The 20902-nt window shown below is 47.3% G+C and overlaps 2 protein-coding genes and 1 pseudogene across 4 annotated transcripts in view; 1 reads left to right on the forward strand and 2 right to left on the reverse strand.

Annotated features, from left to right (window-relative positions):
* CCNDBP1 (cyclin D1 binding protein 1) overlaps window positions 1-20902 on the reverse strand; it is a 34200-nt gene that overhangs the window by 2271 nt on the left and 11027 nt on the right. Inside the window, exon 12 of one of the 3 annotated variants that reach the window (XM_032856698.1) lies at window positions 18600-18636. The exons of 1 other annotated variant lie outside the window; for it this stretch is intronic. In XM_032856698.1, coding sequence (XP_032712589.1) covers window positions 18624-18636 — 13 coding nt within the window. In that variant the 3' untranslated portion in view covers window positions 18600-18623. Of the gene's footprint in view, window positions 1-18599; window positions 18637-19336; window positions 19524-20902 lie in introns of those variants that run through there. One more of the 3 variants, XM_032856696.1, reaches the window with a different exon arrangement.
* On the forward strand, window positions 807-20437 carry EPB42 (erythrocyte membrane protein band 4.2). The gene is made up of 13 exons (XM_032856695.1): window positions 807-912; window positions 2061-2246; window positions 3073-3306; window positions 6286-6404; window positions 7813-7917; window positions 8796-8973; window positions 9368-9506; window positions 9814-9917; window positions 10645-10887; window positions 13757-14053; window positions 16776-16942; window positions 18019-18152; window positions 20165-20437. Exons 1-13 carry the CDS (start codon window positions 903-905, stop codon window positions 20325-20327), a joined length of 2079 nt encoding a protein of 692 aa, XP_032712586.1. The 5' UTR covers window positions 807-902; the 3' UTR covers window positions 20328-20437.
* Window positions 6660-7142, reverse strand: LOC116867202 (annotated as a pseudogene).

Consider the following 20902-nt stretch of genomic DNA (forward strand, 5'->3'; position numbering starts at 1 on the left):
CCAGCTCTCCTCCCCACAGGCACCCAGAGTTCTTTGTAGTGTCTTTTATATCTTTCTAGGTATCCCATATGCATGCAGGCCAGCACGGCTGTCCCTGAGAGTGTTCCGGGTTGCACCGTCTTAGACGCCTCTAGCAAAAGCTGGGCTTCGGAAAACCAAAGAGGGCCAAAGAGGAGGTCCTTTCCTGTGTCTTGTCTCCTCCATGACTAGATAAGTTGAAATAGAAAAGACACAGGCCCTCAGTCCCAAGATAGTTCCCAACCTTCCCTGGAAGAGTGTCCCAGACCCAGTGGGCTTAGAAGAGCAGGGGCTCTGACTTCTACTTTTAGGATATTTATTTTTCACCAACAAATTCTACCTCTTTATCTGCTTCACACAGATGAATCCCAGACACACAGGTCTCTCTATTACCAAAATAGCCACAAACAAGTAGCAACTTAAAGCCCATGATATGTTTAGGGCCTGAGATTTGGAGTTGGATGTGGGCCTCCTATTTATGGAGTCATTTCTTCCAGAGTCTTCCAGCATTGTCCAGGTAACATCTCTGAGGGTCTCTTGAGACCACTGAAGTGACAGGCTTAGAAGTGTCCTCTCAGCTTCTAGCTGGCAGATCTTCCCCCATTCCACCCTTCACTCCAGCCCAGCATAAGAGATAAAATGAAAAAGGGCAACTCCCAGCAGCTGGCCCAAGAGATACCAGTGGGGAGAGAGAAAGAAAAAAAAGAAACATGTGTGGGAGCTCACAGGAGGAGTGGGAGGACACTCCACTGTTATAGATTCTTAAGCCAGTGAGAGTACCTCCATCATTTTCTCTTGGGACAGATTCAGAAAGGCAGCAGCACAGAGCAACAGTTCAAGACAGGCATTTTCTGTGGTCGAGTGGAGAAGAGCAGCCTATAGCCATGGGACAGGGTGAGCCAAGCCACTTCTCCATGGGGCTTACTTAACTCTCAGTAGCTCCTCCATCATAACGTGTTTTCATTAAGAGAAGTAGGATGGTGGTGGAGGTTATGGTGGTGTGACTGGTGGAGGTGGTGGTAGGTGCTGCTGGTGGTGGACGTGATGGTGGGTGGGGCTGTGTTGGGAGTGGTAGTGGGTGCTGTGGTGATGGTAGCAGCGGTATGGCTAGGTGTGGCAATACGGTTGGTTGTTGGCGGTAAATCGGTGGTCATAGTTGTGAAGACGATGATGACAGTTAACATGGATTTATGGCATTACAACATGATTATTCTTACTGGATTGTGATACACACAGGAGATAACCCTGGCAAAGCGTGAGGGCATTATAGCCTCAAAGCCAAGTTGGAAAGAAGGGGAGGTAAGAGTCAGGGAATCCAAATTCAAGGGACAGAGGCCAACAACAAGCAAGATAATAGGTAGAACCAGAGGACACAGAAAGCTCAGGAGCCTCTGCATAAGTCTGTTTGTATATTTGCAAGACTTACTATAAAATGAGAACTGCTTGATAGGCTGTCATAATACTCTCAGGCCCCCTCCTTGGAAAGTTCTTCTGGGCTGCAGGAGGCCATGGGTTTGGTGAGCCTTTAGGTGAAAGAGCCAAGTATGATCTCAGGTGAGTTGGTTCTAACTCTCTGGGCCTCACTCTTCCTGTCTATAAAACAAGAGAATCAGCTCAGTGATTTCAAAACCAGCTTTAAAAATTATCTGACTGTGTTTGAAGAAGACAGGAGTAGGGGTAAGCAAAATTCCAGGTTTTATCCATTGTTTTGGATAGGGACCAGAAAAGAAGGTCAACAATGAGGGCAAGCATCGCTCTTATTAATAATCTCATTGAATGGGACTTCCTACATGTCTGACACTGTGCTAAGTGTATTAATACATTAACTCATTTCATCTCTCCAACTCTGCAGAGAAGGATGATTATTCTAAGGAAGAGGAAACTGAGGTTCAGGGGGTTAAGTTACTTGCTTTAGGTGGCACAGCTAGTATGTAAGTTGACCCAAGGATTTGAACCTCAGTTTAACTCTGACTCCAGGGTCTCTGCTTTTACTAGAGTTGTCACATTTACCTCGTCTCCGTGACTTACCTTTTCCACCACAGCTCTGGGGATCAAGAACTGTGACTTCCAGGCAGCAAAAAACAACGAGGAGCACCACACCAAGGCCATCAGCTCCCGGCATCTCATTGTGAGGAGAGGACAGCCCTTCACCATCATCCTGCACTTCCAGGCTCCAGTCTATGCATTTACGTCCAACCTGAAGAAGGTAGCCCTCATTGCACAAACTGGTGAGTAGGGAAGGCCTAGAACTGGAAAGCTTCTTCCTCTAGCACCCCCTCAGGGAACAAAGGGGCAAACAAAGGAACAAATACAGTCCCCACTGTACCTGAGACTCAAGAAGTCCTGTCAACCTGAAAAGGCTGTGGTGAGGATGAGATAGATAACGTGTCTAAAAAATAGTGTGTATTGGGGCGCCTGCGTGGCTCAGTTGGTTAAGTGGCCAACTTTTGCTTTTGACTCAGGTCATGATCTCAGGTCCTGGGATTGAGGCCCTTGTGTGGCCCCGCACTCAATGGGAAGTCTGCTTGAGGACTCTCTCTCCCCCTCTTCCCTCCCCCTGCTTTCTCTCTAAAACAGGTAAATAAATCTTTTTAAAAATAATTTATTATGATTCAGAAGTTGCTGAACATCATTATCACTAAGTGGTTCCTTTTGGTTACAAACATATCAGTTTTGTAGAAAGCCTGAATGGATCTAATCTAGGCTTACAGTAACACTTAATCACTACTATTTTTTGAATTTGTACTGCATGTCAGATATTGGGCCAAGGACTTTACATGCAGTATCGCATTAAGACTTCACATCCGCCCTACGAAGAAGGCATACCACTATGCCCACTTTATACCCTATGGACCTTTTTCTAGATGTAAGTTGATGAGCACAGAGAACTTGTGCTCTCCCCGCACCCTTTACTGCCTCCCATTACTGGATGGGCTGCTTCCATTCTCATCGAAAACCAGTTTTCACCTGTTCCAACTTTGTGATACTTGACTTTATTACTCTGAGTTGTGACCAAAAGGTTCAAATGACCAACTCATCTCTGTGTGACTGCAGGAGAGCATCCTTCCAAGACCAACAAGACCCAAGCTATATTCCCAATTTCCCGTCTGGGGGACCAGAAGTGGTGGAATGCGGCAGTGGAAGACAGAAATGACCAGTCCTGGGCCATCTCTGTGACCGCGCCCGCAGATGCCATCATTGGCCATTACTCGCTCCTGCTGCAGGTCTTGGGCAAGAAGCAACTCCACCTAGGCCAGTTCATATTGCTCTTTAACCCTTGGGCTCGAGGTGAGTTTGGACCTGAACCAGCCTGGGCTGCACAGGGACTCCAGGCCTCAGAGCTGGGGCACAGCTCTGGAAGGAAGTGACTGCCCCAGGCCCCAGTGGGCAGCTCCCCCTCAGGACAACACCAGCATTCAGTTACTGTGGTACCTGCTCCCTGGCTGAATGGCCTCTCAGACACAGGACCCGTGTCAGTGTCACCCTTGGCACAAGCAGCCTGGGGCCTCCCACTGAAAGCAAAGGCTTATCTCACCACCAAACCCTGGTGCCAGGTCGGGCTCTTTGGTCACAGGAGCTGAGACTCACTGAGATGATCCTGGCAGAGCTACTTTTTATTGTGATAACACAGGGACCGAGAACTGGAAAGTGGTTCAGGAATGGATGCAACCTGAGGAATGGACTTCTTTGTTTCTCCCCTGGGTTCCCATAGTCTGCGTCCAGGGTGAATCCAGGTTTTACAGGACCTGAGGTCTATTTGTATAATTTAAGCAAAAGAACACAAAAGTTTGAATTGCTGAGGCCTAAAGTGGTCTGTGCAAGTGAAGGGCCCAAAGCTTCAGCTTCATCAGCTCTACAATAAATCTGCCCTGTTTGGTTGTCTTGCTTCTCTCCACTTGTATGTTCTGTTACTACTGGCTGCTGGGTCCTCTCCACATTGATCTAAATATTCACTAGAGTGGCAAATGAAACAGCTAGGGGCCTATAACTAAGGGTGGGCTTTCCTGAGGTCAGGTGACGACCTGCAGCCCAACCAGTGGCCACCTCTTGGCAAAGCCCAGCCTTGGCTCTTAGGGCTATTTCATCTAAAAAAATCATCGGAGGTGGTTGACATGTCCCAAACATGAGGAGGGCATCTCCTCTTCCTTTCCATTCTGAAGGTTGAGTCTGTCTTTCCTTTTTAAATCTGCCACACCCCCCACCTTAATCCTCCGGTCTCCCTGAAGGGTTTCTTGGGGGGATGGGAAAAAATTTCAACCAGCTTTCCTGTCCTCACTACCCAGACAACAAGTACAGAGCCTTTTTCTTTCAGGAGTTTCACTGCCAGCCTGAAGTGGCCCTCATAAGGCAGGGCTGGAGACAAAATGAAACAGGGAAGCAGAGAAAATCTTCCCGGGTTTTTCCAGCCAGTTCCTAACTCCCTTTCTTTGTAGCATCTGAAACCCAGTGGGCTCCCTCTCTCCACTTTTCTTGCACAGGGTGGGGTTCTCCAATCCCCCTCCTTCAGGTAGCCCTGCCTATCCTCAGTTCAGGCTCTTATTTCCTGATCCAAGGGGATGAGCAGGTAGAGCAATAGAGGGGAACGAGTGTCCATTCAGGGGCAGCTGCCCCATGTGGGTAAATGTGGAGTCAGGGCCTCTTCAGCTGCGGGAGGACCCATGGCTCTTGACATACTTCCCTCCAAAGTTGAAGTCCTAGTGTACCTGCCTCACTGACTTGAGCCTACAACCAGAGCTAGGCCCTCATGCCAGAGCAAAGACACAGCAAAGACAGTTCTGAAACTGTGCTCAGTTCAGTGGGAACTCTTAGCCTTGACTCCATGCCAGGTTTCTTGCCTCTAGGCTTGGTTTGACCTGCCTGGGGAAGGCCTCTCTACGTGAGTCCCTGTGGAGATGTCTGTGTTGGCAGGGGTGAGTGATGGGCTCTGCTCATCTGAGAGGTGATTAAGAGATTTTCAGATTGTCCAGGACAAGTCCCATTTTAGCATACTTAGAGATGGAGCCTTCTGCACTCAAAAAGAAATTTTACATCCTATAAGTAAAGTCCTATTCAAAAGTAGAGAACTTTATAAAAGGGGGCCACACCCTGGGGGGAAAAGGGAGGTTGATGCAACCTGTGCTCTGGTAAGGTACCTCCCAGAGCCCTGCAGAGCCTGGGGCCCAGGACTTCAGTTTGAAGTGATTTCGTAGCGAGTACTCAAGATGTAGGGACAGGAGTCAAGGGATCCTCAGGCACATGGTTCTATGATTTTAGGCCTCAGGTTTTTCAGGGCTTCCTAATTTTTAATATCCTATCCTTTTGTTGTTTTGCATACCATACCCTCCTCCCAGTAGATGCCTGGAAGGATAATCTGGAAAGCCTCTTATTAGTCCCCAGGAAACAGCCTAAGCACCCTCCTCCCCTACCCCACCCAGTAACACGTGCTGAGAGAGACAGTTGGCAAACAGAGCAGGTCTCCTTGGCGCTCCTGGCTTCCTAGAGTGTCCTCCTTAAAGCCCACCATCCTCCTCATGAATCCCAGCCTGACCCTTTGAGGAAGGCAGTAGGAGAGGCAGGAGAGACTGTGGGAGTCTCAGACCCACTTGGACGCCCCCAGGGCTTCCACTAGCTTCTACTTCGCCCAGCAACTCGGTTCTCTCTGACCCTGTCTTACCGTATGCTCCTCTTCCTTTCTGCTCACTTCTGTCAACCTATGTTTAATAGTTGTTTTTTTTTTTTCTGAAACACCATTTAAAAGTTTTTTTAACATTTTATTTTTAAATAATCTCTATGCCCAACGTGGGGCTCCAACTTATAACTCCAAGATCAAGAGTTGCTTGCTTTACCCACTGAGCCAGCCAAGCACACCTGAAATGCTATATATTTTTTTTTTTTTTTTACTTGAACTTGTGAGATCTAACAGGCCCACTGGGAAGTTCCCTGGGCTTTTGCCAAACTCTCTTGGGCCAAAAGCACTCTGGCTGCCCATGTCTTCTGGTAACCAGTAGGCTTTTTAAGCTTGACTTGTTCCCGTCTGTCTGGTTGACCATGTAGGCCACCTTGGCTGACCCCTAGGACTCTGACCCCTGTCCCCACTCTGCATCAGAGAAGACTCTGGGTCCCCGTGGGGTCAGTGAGAAAGGGGAATTCCTCCCCAGTCTTCATCACACCCAGAGCTAAAGGGAAGGCCAGCAGCCAAACCTGGATTGGGCAGGGAGGGCAGAGGCCTAGCTGTGGAGGGCAGGCCTAGCTCCCCACAGGCCCTCATCCCTGCCTGCTTTTCACCAGAGGATGCAGTATTCCTGAAGAAGGAGTCTCAACGCAGGGAGTACGTGTTGAACCAGAACGGCCTCATCTACCTGGGTACAGCCGAGTGCTTCCACGCAGAGCCCTGGGACTTTGGCCAGGTATGGGGACCTCTGAGGAAGGGCAGGGATTGCCCCATAACCTTCAGTGTTCCGACCAGACAGAGCTGGCAGATCCAAAAGCCTATAGGTAATGAGGCCATTTCTTTTCTTCTTCTTCTTTTTAAGGATTCATGCCGTAAGTTTACTTACAAACATATTGAGTATGTTGAACTCAAGTTTGATCCTTTTTTCAAAGAGACTGCACCTCTCAAAATGCTCTCTTCCACGTCTGTTTAATGGATTAAGTTAAACACCTTATTTCTTAAGCAGTTAGTTTCTTACTACAAAATAAGGTAAAGGAAAGCCAGATCCAAGTATATAGTCATCATAACTAGTAAATGCTGCTTGTTTTCCACTGAAAATGGCAAATCCTTCCCTGGGCCCTCCTCACAGTGGCTCCTACAGACCACAGAGGTTGTGAACCTCCAGATGCTGTATCCCAGCATAGCGCTCTTGGAAGTTCTGTGAAAGGCGCAGAGACCCAAGATGGACAAAATGGTGGCGCCACACAGAATCCTCCTTTTCTCACAACCTTGTTTCCTGGTGTGTCAGTGAGGCTTCTTTTGGCCATTTCCACCATGTGGTGCCTCTCTTTCCTCAGGGCCATGTCAGACCAGCCTCCACAGCTTCCGGAGCTATCTTCCTAAAGGCCACAGCAGATCAACACTCTGTTAAATCCCCACTGTCTACAGGATAAAAAGTAAATGCCCTGGCTTGACCCCTAAGGCCCTTCAGAGCCAGGCCACTGCTTTCCTTTCCTCAAGAGCCACCCCATGCACCAGCTTCTGGCCATCCCCTGATCAAACAGGCTGAATATGACTGAATATGACTGAATATGAAGGTATATGAATATACCTTCCCTCCTTTATCACCCCAGAAAATTCCTACCCATCTTTTAAGACCATCAGAATGTTTTCCTCAGCCCCCAAAGATAAGAGTGACTCTTCTCACTATGCCCTCTGCTCTGGGCTGACATCTTTCCTAGAACACTGGCCGTGTTCCTGAGATCCATAGTCTAAGTGCCTACATGACCATCTCTGCTCCTAAATGTGGATTCCTCAAGAGCAAGAGCTGTCTTGGGTCTCCTCCCCATGTGGGTCAGTCCTAGAAGGAGATGTAGGAGCACATGAAATGGCAAATGACAGAAATGAAACGATACAGCTCTGGTCCTCAAGGGCTCCCGCCCTGTTGGGAAAGTCAGACAACAGAACAGGCAAAGGATGGGACTGAGTGGACTCAGGGACCAGGGGGGATGGTGGGAGGGAGGGAAAAGCCAGAACTCCCATGAGAGACAAGAAGGCAAGGCCAGAAGGAGTGGAACCTGAGTCTGGAAGAAGTCTGAGGTGATGGTGAGAGGATGAGTACCCAACCTGGAGGTCTTCATCATGGTCCTGTGTGCTCCTTACAGTTTGAGAGCAGTGTCATCAACCTCAGCCTCCGCTTACTGAGTGTGGACAAGCAGGTGGAGGAGTGGGGCAACCCTGAGCATGTGGCCCGTATTTTGGGTGCCTTGGTAAGTGAGTTGGGGAGGGAGGGGAGCCCTCTGCTTGAGCTGCCTACATTTACGGCCCTGGAAATCTTCAAATCACAAATGGTACCTTCCTCCTAGGATGTGGGGGCCAGTTCCCAGAGATAGTCTCAGTGAGGAGGTAGGACAGTAGTATCCACAAGGGAGAGAAAAGCAAAGGGAAGTGTCATCCCTTGGGACACAAGCCAGGAGGACTAAAACTGGCCCGGATTTCCTAAGAGCACTCCTCCTTCCTTTTCCTCCTCCCATCAGCCCAACCTGCAAGTTTAGGTCCATGGGAGGGAGGGGATAGGGTCTAACTTGCCCAGTGTATGCTGTTCAAGTGGTCATTTGTTTTCATTTCTAAATTATTCCTAAGAATATACAAACCATGAAGGTAGTTTGGTGCTCCCTACTGTCCCTAAATGTCCTTTCAGAGGAATTGTGATTTCCTCATTTCTGCTCATGCCTCTGGACTCCCCTCTGAAGAGGTGGACAAGGACAAGGTTAACCTGTGAGGAGGAGGAAGCTTGGGATAAGTGGGCCTTGAGGCCCCAAGTGCAAATGCCCTCAAATGAATCAGGGTCAGGCAAGTGAGGGAGCAGTGAAACCAGCCCCCATTGAGAGGCAGCTCTCTTGCTCTTCTTAGGATGTGAACTTTGCTTGTCCAGGGTCCATGAACCCCTGGCTTCCAGAGGACTAGAGAGAAAGGAGAATTTCCCAGGCCCCACTCCTAGAGATTATAAGCCAATGGGTAGGGTGATGCCCAGGAGTATCCAGACGATTCTGATACAGGTGGTCTAAGCCCTCCTTCCTCTCCGCCCCTCCTCCAGAGGCTGTTCTGTCCTGGGCCCCACATAACATGTGCTCATTTCCACAAACAGCTGCATGCTCTCAAGGAGAAGAGTGTCCTGCCCCCAACAAAGGCTGCCACTGCCCAGGAAGGGGCCTTGCTGAGCAAGCGCCGGGGCAGTGTGCCCATCCTGCGGCAGTGGGTCACAGGCCAAGGGCGACCTGTGTACGACAGTCAGGCCTGGGTGTTCGCCGCAGTTGCCTGCACAGGTACAGAGCTGGTTTGCCTGCCACACTCCTGGGTCACCTTGGCTACCGTACAGCGTGTCCACCCTGCCTTTTGGGTTTCCCCATGCTTTTGCCCTGAAACTTTCCCTCCCCATGCTCCAGGACAGCAAACCCCGGTGCTCTATTGTACATTGTGCAAGCCTTGCCCTGCTGTAGACTCTGCCTGCTGCATACACTTTCAATTTCTCATCTCTTGTCCTCCATGTACCCTGCGTGTGTGTGTCAGTCCTACCTGCCAGGTGCCTGCGTCCCTCCTCTTTCCACAGTGTCAGGTGGCATTTAAGACCGTGCCTTCCCAGAGGAGACAATGAAAAATCTAGCTATCCATACATAGGCCTCTCTGGTACCCTCTGACTCTCTGGCCCCTTCCACACAGTGCTGCGATGCCTGGGAATCCCTGCCCGTGTCATTACCACGTTCACCTCAGCCCAGGGAACCGGCGGACGCTTGTTGGTGGATGAATACTACAATGAGGAGGGCCTTCAGAATGGAGAAGGCCAAGGAGGCAGAATCTGGTGAGAAGCCCAAGCAGGATGAGGTCCCAGATATGGAAGGGTTCCAAACCCACATGGTATAACCTCATGACAACACCCCCACACTCTAAGTGACCCTAGCACTGAGAGGAGGCCCTCAAGACTCTTGCAGCCAGGATGCTGATGGTTGGTCGTGGCATGCACCTCCCCGCACCTCCCTCAACCCTGGAAGTGTTGCAGCCACTTTTACAGACTCCTCCCATCCCCATGGCAATAATAACTCTGCCATGTCCAGTCCTCTTTAGGACCACTTTCTTCCTCACTTGAATTACTCCTTTGGTACCTTCAGGATCTTCCAGACTTCCACGGAGTGCTGGATGACCCGGCCTGCTTTGCCCCCAGGTTATGACGGATGGCAGATTCTGTACCCATGTGTTTCCAATGGAGGTGGAGGTAACAGCTGGGGGTAGACCCACTACCATCCTGGGCTACACAAAGCTGTGCAAGCAAAAAGTCCCTCAAAAACAGGAGCAGCAGGAGGTCCAAAGGGGGTCTGTGTCTTCTAAAACAGGAGAAGTAGAAGGAGTGATAGTGGCCAACAGAATGCTCACCTGAAGCCCGAAGCAGGCTCAAGGGAACAAAGGTGTTAGCCATCTAGGCCCAGGGCATGGGGAGACTTGTCCTATCTCAGAGCAATGGGCGAGGGAGCAGAGTCTCAGTGAAGGGTAAAAGGCCTTAAGATAGCTGGTGGATGTTCTGGGTTAGGGGCTTGTGAGAAGAAATCTCCAGGAGCCATACAAGGATTGCTCTTCCTTCCTCAGCAGCAGAACAGTAACAGAGCCTGGTATGAAGGAAGCACTCAATAAAGGTGACCCATTCTTATCATATCCATAGTAGAGCTGGCTAAGGAACTCGGCTTTATTACATTCCTCTGAAGTTCTACCTGCCCAGTTTCTGAGAGGTCTCCTGCCATAAGCCATGACCAAAAAGTACTGTCACTAAATAATTGTGAATTTCACTACTGCAGTGCCCTACCAGAAACTCTGCCTAGTGCCCACCTCTGACCTTGATCTCTGGGAAGGGAAAATAGGGTATAGGATAGGGACTGAGGTTATACAGCTCTGACTCAAAGAAGGTCTGGGTACAGTTCCTCTGGCTCACTGAACTTTTTCTCTCTCAGTCCTGGGGTCCTGTGATCTGACCCCTGTCAAAGCAGTCAAAGAGGGGACACTAAGCCTGACCCCTGGAGTATCAGACCTTTTTGCTGCAGTAAATGCGTCGTGTGTGGTCTGGAAGTGTCGGGAGGACGGCGCACTGGAGCTGACCAACTCCAACACTAAGTATGTTGGCAACAACATTAGCACCAAGGGTGTGGGCAGCAACCGCTGTGAGGACATCACTCAGAACTACAAGTATCCTGAAGGTACTGGGCAGGGGAGGGCCCCAGGCTTCTCAGCACCTGAAACGCCAACAGAGGGGAAGGGATGGGTCAGGAAGACGCAGGCCAGAGAGACTCACAGTCTTCTCCCCAACATATAAAATAGGATTTTGTAACCCCATTTGATACTATCAGCATTTGGGGCCAGATAACTCTCCATTGTGGGGGGCTGCGCATCACAGGATGTTCAGCAGCATTTTCAGGTTGCATCCACTAGAGGCCAGCACCCCACAACGGGCTGTGACAACCAAAAAGGTCTCCAGGTGTTTCTAAATGTCTCCTGGGGGGCAAAATTACTCCCAGTTGAAAACCACTACTATAAAACAACACACTAATACCAACTCCAGCTGCCAGAAGATGTTCTCCCTCTCTCCTTCTCACCCTCTCTTCCAGCACCACAAATCTGTTCCTTTCTCCATAGTGATTAATGGTACCACTGTCACCTATTTATCCAAACAAGAAGGCTTGCATTCTCCTCAACTGTCCCTCCTTCACTGCCCCATATTACTCTGTTTCCTCACCTCCTTCCTGACTGCTTATAGAAAATTCAGGGCCTCAACAGCTCTTGTCTGCAGCATTTGTAACAGCCTCCTAACTGGAACCCCCTGGGTCCAGTCTCTCCATTATCGCTCCCTTTCCAACTTAGTTTCCACGAAAGACACAAAATGATGTTACTCCCCTGCTCTAGAATATTCCATGGCCCCCACTGCCCTTGAAGTAAGTCAACTCTTAACTTAGGAAGGTGTGAGTCCCTGCAGACCTGTCCTCAGAGTCAGCATGGCTTGTCCAAAAGCTTGCTCTCCCACCATTCAAGGGGCAAATGCATAACACCTGAAGAACGGGAATGACCTGGAAGAGACACACTTTATCTGTGGTGGATCTGCCCAATGCAGACTGTTCTGTTTTTTTTTAAGTTATACATATATTTTAAAGATTTTTGTTTTATTTATTTGACAGACAGAGATCACAAGTAGGCAGAGTGCTGGCAGAGAGAGAGAGAGGAAGGGAAGCAGGCTCCCCCCTGAGCAGAGAGCCTGATTTGGGGCTCGATCCCAGGACCCTGGGATCATGACCTGAGCCAAAGGCAGAGGCTTTAACCCATGAGCCACCCAGGCGCCCCTTAAGGTTTTGTGTTTTTTTTAAGATTTTATTTATTTATTTGACAGACAGAGATCACAAGTAGGCAGAGAGGCAGGCAGAGAGAGTGGGGGAAGCAGGCTCCCTGCTGAGCAGAGAACCCGATTCGGGGCTCGATTCCAGGACCCTGGGATCATGACCTGAGCCGAAAGCAGAGGCTTTAAACCCACTTAGCCACCCAGGTGCCCCAAGTTTTTTATATTAATTACAGTTGGTTAACATACAGTGTAATATTAGTTTAAGGTGTACAATATGATTCAACACTTTCATACATCACCCAGTGCTCATGATGACAAGTGCAATACTTAATCCCCATCACGTATTTCACCCATCTCCTCCACCTACCTTCCTTCTGTTAACCAACAGTTTGTTCTCTATAGTTTGCCTCTCTTTTTCCCCCTTTGCTCATTTGTTTCTTAAATTCTACATATGAGTGAAGTCATATGGTATCTGTCTTTCTGCGACTGACTTATTTCACTTAGCATAATACACTCTAGCTCCAACCATAGTGTTGCAAATTGCAAGATTTCATTCTTTTTAATCACTGAATAATACTCGTGTGTGTGTGTGTGTGTGTGTGTGTGTGTGTGATCTTCTTATTCATTCATCAGTTGATGAACACTTGGGCTGCCTCCATAACCTGACTAGTTGTAGAAAATGCTGCTATAAACATCAGGGAGCATGCATCCCTTTGAATTAGTATTTTGTATTCTTTGGGTAAGTACCTACCAGTGCAATTGCTCGATTGCAGGGTAGTTCTATTTTTAACTTTTTGAGGAACTTCCGTACTGTTTTCCAGAGGAGCGGAACCCATTTGCATTCCCACCAACAGTGCAAGAGGGCTCCCCTTTCTCCACAACCTCACCAAAACCAGTTGCTTCTTGTGTTATTTTAGCCATTCTGACAGGTGTGAGGTGATATCTCACTGTAGTTTTGATTTGCATTCTCTGATGATGAGTGATGTTGAGCATCTTTTTGTGTCTGTTGGCCATCTGTATGTCCTCTTTGGAGAAATGTCTATGCATGTCTTCTGCCCTTTTTAAAAATTGGATTATTCATTTTGGGGATGACAAGTTTTATAGATTCTTTATTTTGGATAGTACCCTGTATCAGACATGTCATTTGCACGTATCTTCTCCCATTCCGTAGGCTGTCTTTTAGTTTTATTGTTTGTTTCCTTTGCTATGCAGAAGATTTTTATTTTGATGTAGTCCAAATAAATTTTTTAAAGATTTTATTTATTTATTTGACAGCACAAGTAGGCAGAGAGGCAGGCAGAGAGAGAGGAAGGGAAGCAGGGTCCCTGCTTAGCAGAGAGCCTGATGCAGGGCTCAATCCCAGGACCCCGAGATCATGACCTGAGCCAAAGGCAGAGGCTTTAACCCACTGAGCCACCCAGGTGCCCCCAATAGTTTATTTTTGCTTTTCTCTTGCCTCAGGAGACATATCTAGAAAGAAATTGCTATGGCCCATGTCAAAGAAGTTACTACCTGTGTTCTAGGACTGTTTTGTGGTTTCATGTCTCACATTAAGACAGACTTTTTTTTTTTTTTTTTTTTTTTTTTTTTCAAGCTAAATGTGGCTTTAGAGGGTTACAGAGCTCTTGTGATTTTGGCTTTTGAGTGGCAGCGGGTAAATGAATCTTAATCTTGGACTTTTATTAGAACAGTCTATACCCTCCAGATAAGAGGCCTGCTTTATTTCCTCTATTCTTCAGGATCTCTTCAAGAAAAAGAGGTGCTGGAGAAAGTCCAGGAAGAGAGAATGCGACATGAAAAAGATAGTGGCATCCATCCTCCCAGTCTCAAGACTGCTGAGCTTCTACACATATTCTTAGAAGTACCCTGTTCCCTAAACCTGGGAGGGGAAGCCCAGTACTCAGTGAAACTGGTTAACCTCAGCGACCAGGAGAAGGCAGTGCAGCTGACATCTGCCTTGCAGGCAATATACTACAATGGCATCCTTGCTGCTGAGCTCTGGAAGAGGAAGCAGTCACTTATGCTCGGTCCCAAGGGTAATTCTATGGCCCCCAGATATCCCCAAACTCCAGCTTCCACCCTGATGGGCAGCAGCCTAAGGGCACCCCTGAAGGTCTGAAGAGGTGGCTTCTAGCCCCTAATGTGCCCCCTGTTTCTCTGCCATTCAACACATATTTATTGAGCTTCACAGAGACCAAAGCCCCCACAATTCCGATTGCAGTCAGATAAGGAAACAGACAATGGTAGCAGTTAAAGAAGTGTTTGATAAGGTCAACAGAGTACAATGGCAGGGGAGCATCTCACCCAGGATACAACAGGCTGTTCCCAGGTAAAGCAGACTGCACTGGGTCTGAAAGGATGAATAGGAAGGGCAGTGAGAGCCAAAAAGTAAGTTACGAATATTCAATATTCAAGGCACAGGAAAGAACATGTGCACAGGTTCTTCCTCCTCCCCCAAAGTCCTACTTCATTGGTCTGGGATGGGGTCCAGGCATTGGTACTTTTTAAAAGCTCCCCATGTTATCCTAGGGTTGAAAGTCCCTGGACTAGAGCACTCAAACTTTGCTGCCTATCAGAATCACCTGGGGAAGTTTGATGCTCAGCCTATATCCCAGATCAATTGGAAACCCCAGGATTGGACCCAAACATCAAAAACTGTTTAAATTCATTGAGTGATTCCAATGTGCAGATAAGAGAGAATCAGTGGACTGGAGCTTGTCTACATTATTTCAACAGCCTCCTAACCAGCTCCCCTGCCTCCAATCTCTTCACTGTTTTACCTTTTTGAGGGGGGCAGAGTCTGGATCATGCAGGGACTTGTATGTCATGCCAAGGAGTTTGAGTTTTGTTCTTTGGGCAGTGGGAAGCTGGGGAAAATGTGAACTAGAGGGGCCTAGGTGATCAGAAATCCATTTGAAAAAAAAAAATTTTTTTTGTCTGAGTGGAATGGAAGAGGTCCTATTAGAATAATGACTCTCATCCTTGGCTACATGTTGAATCACCTGGGGAACTTTAAAAATACTGATGCCTGGGCCTCACTGCCAGAGTCTAATATAATTGATTTTGTTGTGTAGCCTGGCATTGGAACTGTTTTATAACGCTGTATGATTCTAATGTTGACAACCACTGGATCAGAGGTTGGAAGGTTTTATAACGGTCAAGGCATGAAGGACAAATTAGACTAGCAGCACTTCCAATGAAGACATATTAAGGAGGTAGGATAGACTGGACTTGTGAATATGTGTGTGGGGGGTGGTGAGAGGGTTGCTTCCTCTCTAGAACAGGAAAAATGGGGGAGAGCACGTATGGGGAGAAGGATGATGAGTTCTGTTTGTGGCATGTTGGGTTTGAAAGCCCATGAGACATCCAAACAGAGATGGCCAGTAGATGGCTGGACACCTAAACCTGGATTCAAAATAAAGGCCTGGGTTGGAGACCAGAGGTGGGAATCCCCACACAGAGAGGGCTGCCAAGAGTCAGGGCATTGATGAGTTCCTGGGGGTGGAAGAAAAGTTGTGAGACGAGAAGAGGGTGAAAGGGGAACCCAGGCAGCACCGGCATGTAGGGGGCAGGCAGGGAAAGAGCAGGGAATAAGGGAAACAGAGAAGTCAAAGAGAGGAAGGAGCAACCAGAGGGGCAGCAGAGTGGCCATGAGATGTTAAGGCTAAAAAGCAGACACTGAGCTAGTGATCTTACTGAGAAGTGACGTCAAAGGCCAGCTTCCTGGGGGCTAAACAGATGAAGAGCTGAGGAAGCAAGACATAGTATGCAGTACTTCCTGGAAGAACAGACAGAAAAAGGAGACAGGCTGAGTGGTGGTCAGCCAGGGACACTGGGTAGAGCAAGGGCGTTTTTTTGTTTATTTAAGATCAGAGAGCAGAATCTGCTTATACACTGAGGAAAATAATTAACAGAGAGGGAAAGACTGAAGCCTCAGGAAAGATGGGTTATAACTGATGGTGCAACCCTTGGGGGACTGAGAGGCAACTAGAATAACTGTAGTTACTTTTGGTAAACACAGTGTTAAGTGTTCCATATGCATCATCTCACTTATCCTTACAACAACCTTCTGAGGCAGCAGCCATTATTATCCCCACTTTACAGATGAGGAGATCAAGACACATAGAGGTTATATAATTTGCCCAAAAGTTACACAGCAGGCCGTGGTGGGGTCAAAATGGGGTAGAGACGTACAGAGTGGAGGGTCTGACTTGGGGAGGGAGGACTCATCTTCCTGGAGGTTGTAGCAGGAAGCAGGGGTAGAGGACTAGTCTACGGGTTGGGACTAAGAACATGAGCTTGAGAAGATTCCTAGACAATAAGGGATGGCTTCATTTTCTCTGCAAAAGGGAAACAGAAGCAGCAGAGACTAAGAAGGAACTAAGTAAGCATATATTCAGCAACGACTGTGTGGCAGAGTCTGAGATAAGCACTCAGTATCTCAATTTAACACAAGCCACCCACCACGTAGGCGTTATTATTAGAAAAGGAATCAGAGGCCAGAGAGCTTAACTTGTTCTAGTCTGCAGGGGCCTTCCACAGTCACGCTGAGGTGGTCTGGCAAGAGTGTTGGAGGAGGCAGTGATGGCGGTAGGTGGTGGGATCTTGACAGAGTTCCAGTTTGAAATTGCTGTGAGAAATGAGGCATCTTTCTGACTTCAGTAAGATACTGACTCCTTTGCACTATGTGTAATATTGCCTGTTGCCAGGGCACACACATCCATGATTTGCACTGACTCCGCCTGTCTTATGTTTCAGCTGACTCAATCACTAGCAACCTGTCTTTCTCCCATTTTGAACAAAGCCCACCAGAGAACAGCTTCCTCAGACTCACTGTCATGGCCACGGCAACGCACTCTGAGTCCAGCCTTAGCTGCTTTGCTCAGGAAGACATCGTCATTTGTAGACCACACCTTACCATTGAGGTAGGCACCAGTCCTTCCCCAAGTCACTCTCATTTGCTACTGTTTCAGAAGGAATCAGAGCCCCTCAAGCTTTAGGGCAAACAACCATGCTCTAGGATTGCCAGAAAATGTTAGGTTGAGAGCTCCTTCTCTTGAGATGGTTAAGGTCTACATCTTCCAACTTCTTTTTTTGGTTCCATAAAGATTTTAAAAAGCAGGGCCTCTCCACTTGCTGCCTCCATTCTTGAATAATACTAGCCTATATTTATTTAGCACTTTATACATATGCCAATGTATTTTCACCTTCTTTAATACAAAAACCCTGTGAAGTGGAACCATTCCCATTATTCAGATGAGGAAACAATCCTGGAGATTATCATACCATGATCATGAAAATGGGATGTTTCAGAGGCTTATGGCTCTTGATCTAGTCCTCTTTCCACATGTCTACCCTGACCAAAATGAATGTGATCTGGTCCCAGCCCTCAATGAGTGTATATTATAGTTAAGTAAAGGAGGCACAATGTTAGGTCTTTTATGTAAGTGCTTCAATAGAGGTATGAAGTCACTGTGACATAAGTTAAGTAAGGGGATTAATTTCATCTGGTGGGTTTGAGGAAGACTTACTAGAAGGAAGCATTCATGCCAGGCCTTGAAAAATAGGTAAGCTTTAGTGCAGAAGTTGAGGAAGGCCACTGCAGGCCACAGACTGAGCAGAGAGGCCCCAGTAAAGGGAGTCTGAGGGGGGTGCTGGGATGTCATTTAGTCAAGGGAAGAACAGATAAGGCTGGAGAAGGGGATTGGGGTCAGACCACGAAGGGTTCTGTATGCCTACCAACGCTGAATTCTGAAGACAATGGGAACCCCTCCAAGGTTTCTAGGTGGAGGAGAGAAACTACCAGAGATGGCCACAGGTGAATCAAGGCAAGGGTAAGTATCAATTCAGGAAGACCAGATAAAAGGGTAAAGAAGTCAGGTGTGCAGTTTGGGTGTGGATGGCAGAGACAAGAGAGTACAGGGAGGATGCCTAGGAGGGGAAGCAGTAAGTGCATCCCTGTGCTCATGGCATCCACTCCAGGTTTTGCCTCTTCCCACAGATGCCAGAGACAGCAGAGCAATATCAACTTCTTAAGGCTTCAGTCCAGCTCCATAACTTCTTAGATGCTCCCTTGAAGGACTGTGTGATCTCCCTCTTTGGAAGGGGCCTCATTCACAGAGAGAGGAGGTATAGGTAAGAGACCACAAGCTTCTCGGGACACCTGGGTGGCTCAGTTGGTTAAACATCTGCCTTCAGCTCAGGTCATGATCTTGCGATCCTGGGATGGAGTCCTGCATCTGGGCTCCCTGCTCAATGGGGAGCCTGCTTCTCCTTCTCCCCCTGACCCCACCCACCCTTGCTTGTACTCTCTCAAATAAATAAAATATTTTAAAAGAGAGAGAGAGACTGCAAGCTTCTCATCTCACTGAAACAACTCTACTTGTTAGAAAGGCAGGGATCCAAGATTAATGACTGTCTTTTTGCTGTGTTCATAGAGATAGAAAAAAAGTACCTTCTAGGGGCACCTGGGTGGCTCAGTGGGTTAAAGCCTCTGTCTTCAGCTGGGGCCAGGATCCCAGGGTCCTGGGATCAAGTTCTGCATTGAGCTCTCTGCTCAGCATGGAGCCTGCTTCCTCCTCTCTCTCTCTCTGCCTGCCTCTCTGCCTACTTGTGATCTCTATCAAAAAATAAATAAAATCTTAAAAAAAAAAATGCCCTCTAGAAGTAGAACTGAAAGATTAGGGCCTCCCTCCTCCTGGAAGAGAGGAGTGAGGAAATGCCCCACGAGCATCCACCTGACCCCGATTGCTGCCCTGGTCATGCAGGAAGAGGTTTGGTATTGCTGGTAATTGCAGGCAAGGAGTTAGGTCTGAGTACTAGAAAATATCCCAGAGAGTTCGGGCTGCCTCTTGGTATGGCCAAAGAGCTGCATTCTACTAATGACAACTAATGAGCTGTTTTGGAGATTCATCCACAGGTGTTAAGCCCACTGCTCCGGCAACATAAGGCTTCATTTGGTACATCCGTACTTTCTACCATGCCACTCTACAGTGATGGGCACCCAGAGAGCCTCCAGCTCTCAAACATCACAAATACTATCGCAATAAACAGCCTCACACGTCTTCTTATATACTAGCTTGAAACTCTGGTTGGGGAGGAAGGAATGTACATCACAGGATCTGGTTTGACCGGGTACTATCAGACTTGTCTGCACAATGACTGCAGAAGTCCACACCCCCTCCAGCAGTACAGGAGTTTCTATATTCCTATCATTTCTCCACTTTTCTCCACTCTTGGCCATACTCAGCTTCCTTTTTTCCAAATGGAAGTAAGGTAATATCTCATTATTGTTTTGATTTGCAACTCTGCATATGTTTATTAGCCTTTTCGGTTTCCTCCTCTGTAAAATATTTGTTTTAACTTTGCCTACTTTCCTTTTGGTGTTCCTGCCTTTCCTCCTTGTTGATCTGTAGGAGTTCCCTGTAGGAGTCCTTTGTTGGTTTCAGATGTTGCAAGTATCTTCCTTCATTATTTCTTCTCTCATTGTGTCTGCCACATCCTTTGCTGAAAACACAGTATACAGTTTAGAGTTCATGGTGCCTAGTCATGAAATCCTTGGTAGTTTTCTGGTTATTGAGCCAATGCCTCAGCCTTATGAAACTTGATGAATCACTATTGCCAGTAGATTGAGAGAGGAGAGACTGTCAACATTTAACTATACTTTCCTGGTATCCCAGATCAACCATGGGGGAAAGCTCCTCAAAGGAAATCTGTGCTACTCTCTTAGTCACTATGAGAAGGTTGCTGATAGGATGCCAAAAACCATCTGTTAACAGACTGACATCTTCTGTATATGTCCACTGTACCCTCACAGCACTTAGCAATGTGAGGGATCCAAAACCACAGCCTTCCCAAACATACCCTGGTACTACTACCAAGAGTGGAACCAGTTACAGGCGATAAAAGAAATAACAGGTGCAGCTTGGAAGCCCTTAAATTAGGATGTTTCTCTTCTTAACCCTGCAGTTGTTTGCCATTGGGAGGCTTCTGTCTTCTATCTCCTTAAAACTTCCCCTGTTTCAACAGCAAGGTACTTAAATGTTTATTTCTTCACAGTTCACCTCTTCAAGCAGGGAAGGATCAGAGTCACTGGGACTAGCAAAGCAATGGGACAGAACTACCACCTGCCTTTTCCTTTATTTCAGATTAGCTTCTGTGTGGCCTGGAAACATCTTGTACACTGAATTCCAGTTCACACCGACACAGGTGGGGCTCCAGAGGCTCACTGTGGAAATGGACTGCGATATGTTCCAGAACGTAACCAACTACAGAAACGTCACTGTGGAAGCCCCTGAACTTCCCGCTTAAACTTCCACTAAGTATCCCTTAATTAAAGTCTGATATTGATAACATGAACTTGGCCCACTAGAGAAATATGAAAACTATTAAGTATATAGAAAACGGGCCCTAGGAGAGAAAAATAAAAGAACTGTACAAAGTTCTTTTTTTTGTACAAAGTTATCATTTTTGTTTGTTATTTACAGTATTTTGTTGCTTTGGCACTCTCTCAGTTTTACTTCAGTTCCTTCTCCTTATGACTCTTATGAGAAGTATAGAATGGCGCTTTATAAAAGTAAATTAAAACTCATTTGACGTAAAGAATTTCAACTCAAGTACACACAAACTGCTCAAAAGAATGACTGCTGTAGCTGATTAGAACTAAAAAGACCATGGGGACACATCAAAAGGGCAGATGGGATAAGTTACACCCATGCAAGGAACAAGACTGGCATCAGACATTGTGGAGACCTGCAGACCACGTCAGGTCACCAGAATGCACATCATACAGGTTTACCCTGCTTTCCGATATGTGATCTTCTAGACCAATGCAAAAATACAATTAAATCATGATGGCAATGCAAAAGGATTAACTAAAAAGGCCC

Source organism: Lontra canadensis, unplaced genomic scaffold (assembly GCF_010015895.1).
Source record: "Lontra canadensis isolate GAN:19392208 unplaced genomic scaffold, GSC_riverotter_1.0 scaffold12, whole genome shotgun sequence".
NCBI classification, from domain to species: Eukaryota; Metazoa; Chordata; class Mammalia; order Carnivora; family Mustelidae; genus Lontra; species Lontra canadensis.

Excerpts from the sequence above, each read along its gene's own strand:
- EPB42 (XM_032856695.1), top strand. Across the intron at positions 8,974-9,367 it reads CGCCGCAGTTGCCTGCACAG|TGCTGCGATGCCTGGGAATC; the intron begins GTACAGAGCTGG and ends CCTTCCACACAG. Across the intron at positions 10,888-13,756 it reads GAACTACAAGTATCCTGAAG|GATCTCTTCAAGAAAAAGAG; the intron begins GTACTGGGCAGG and ends TCTATTCTTCAG.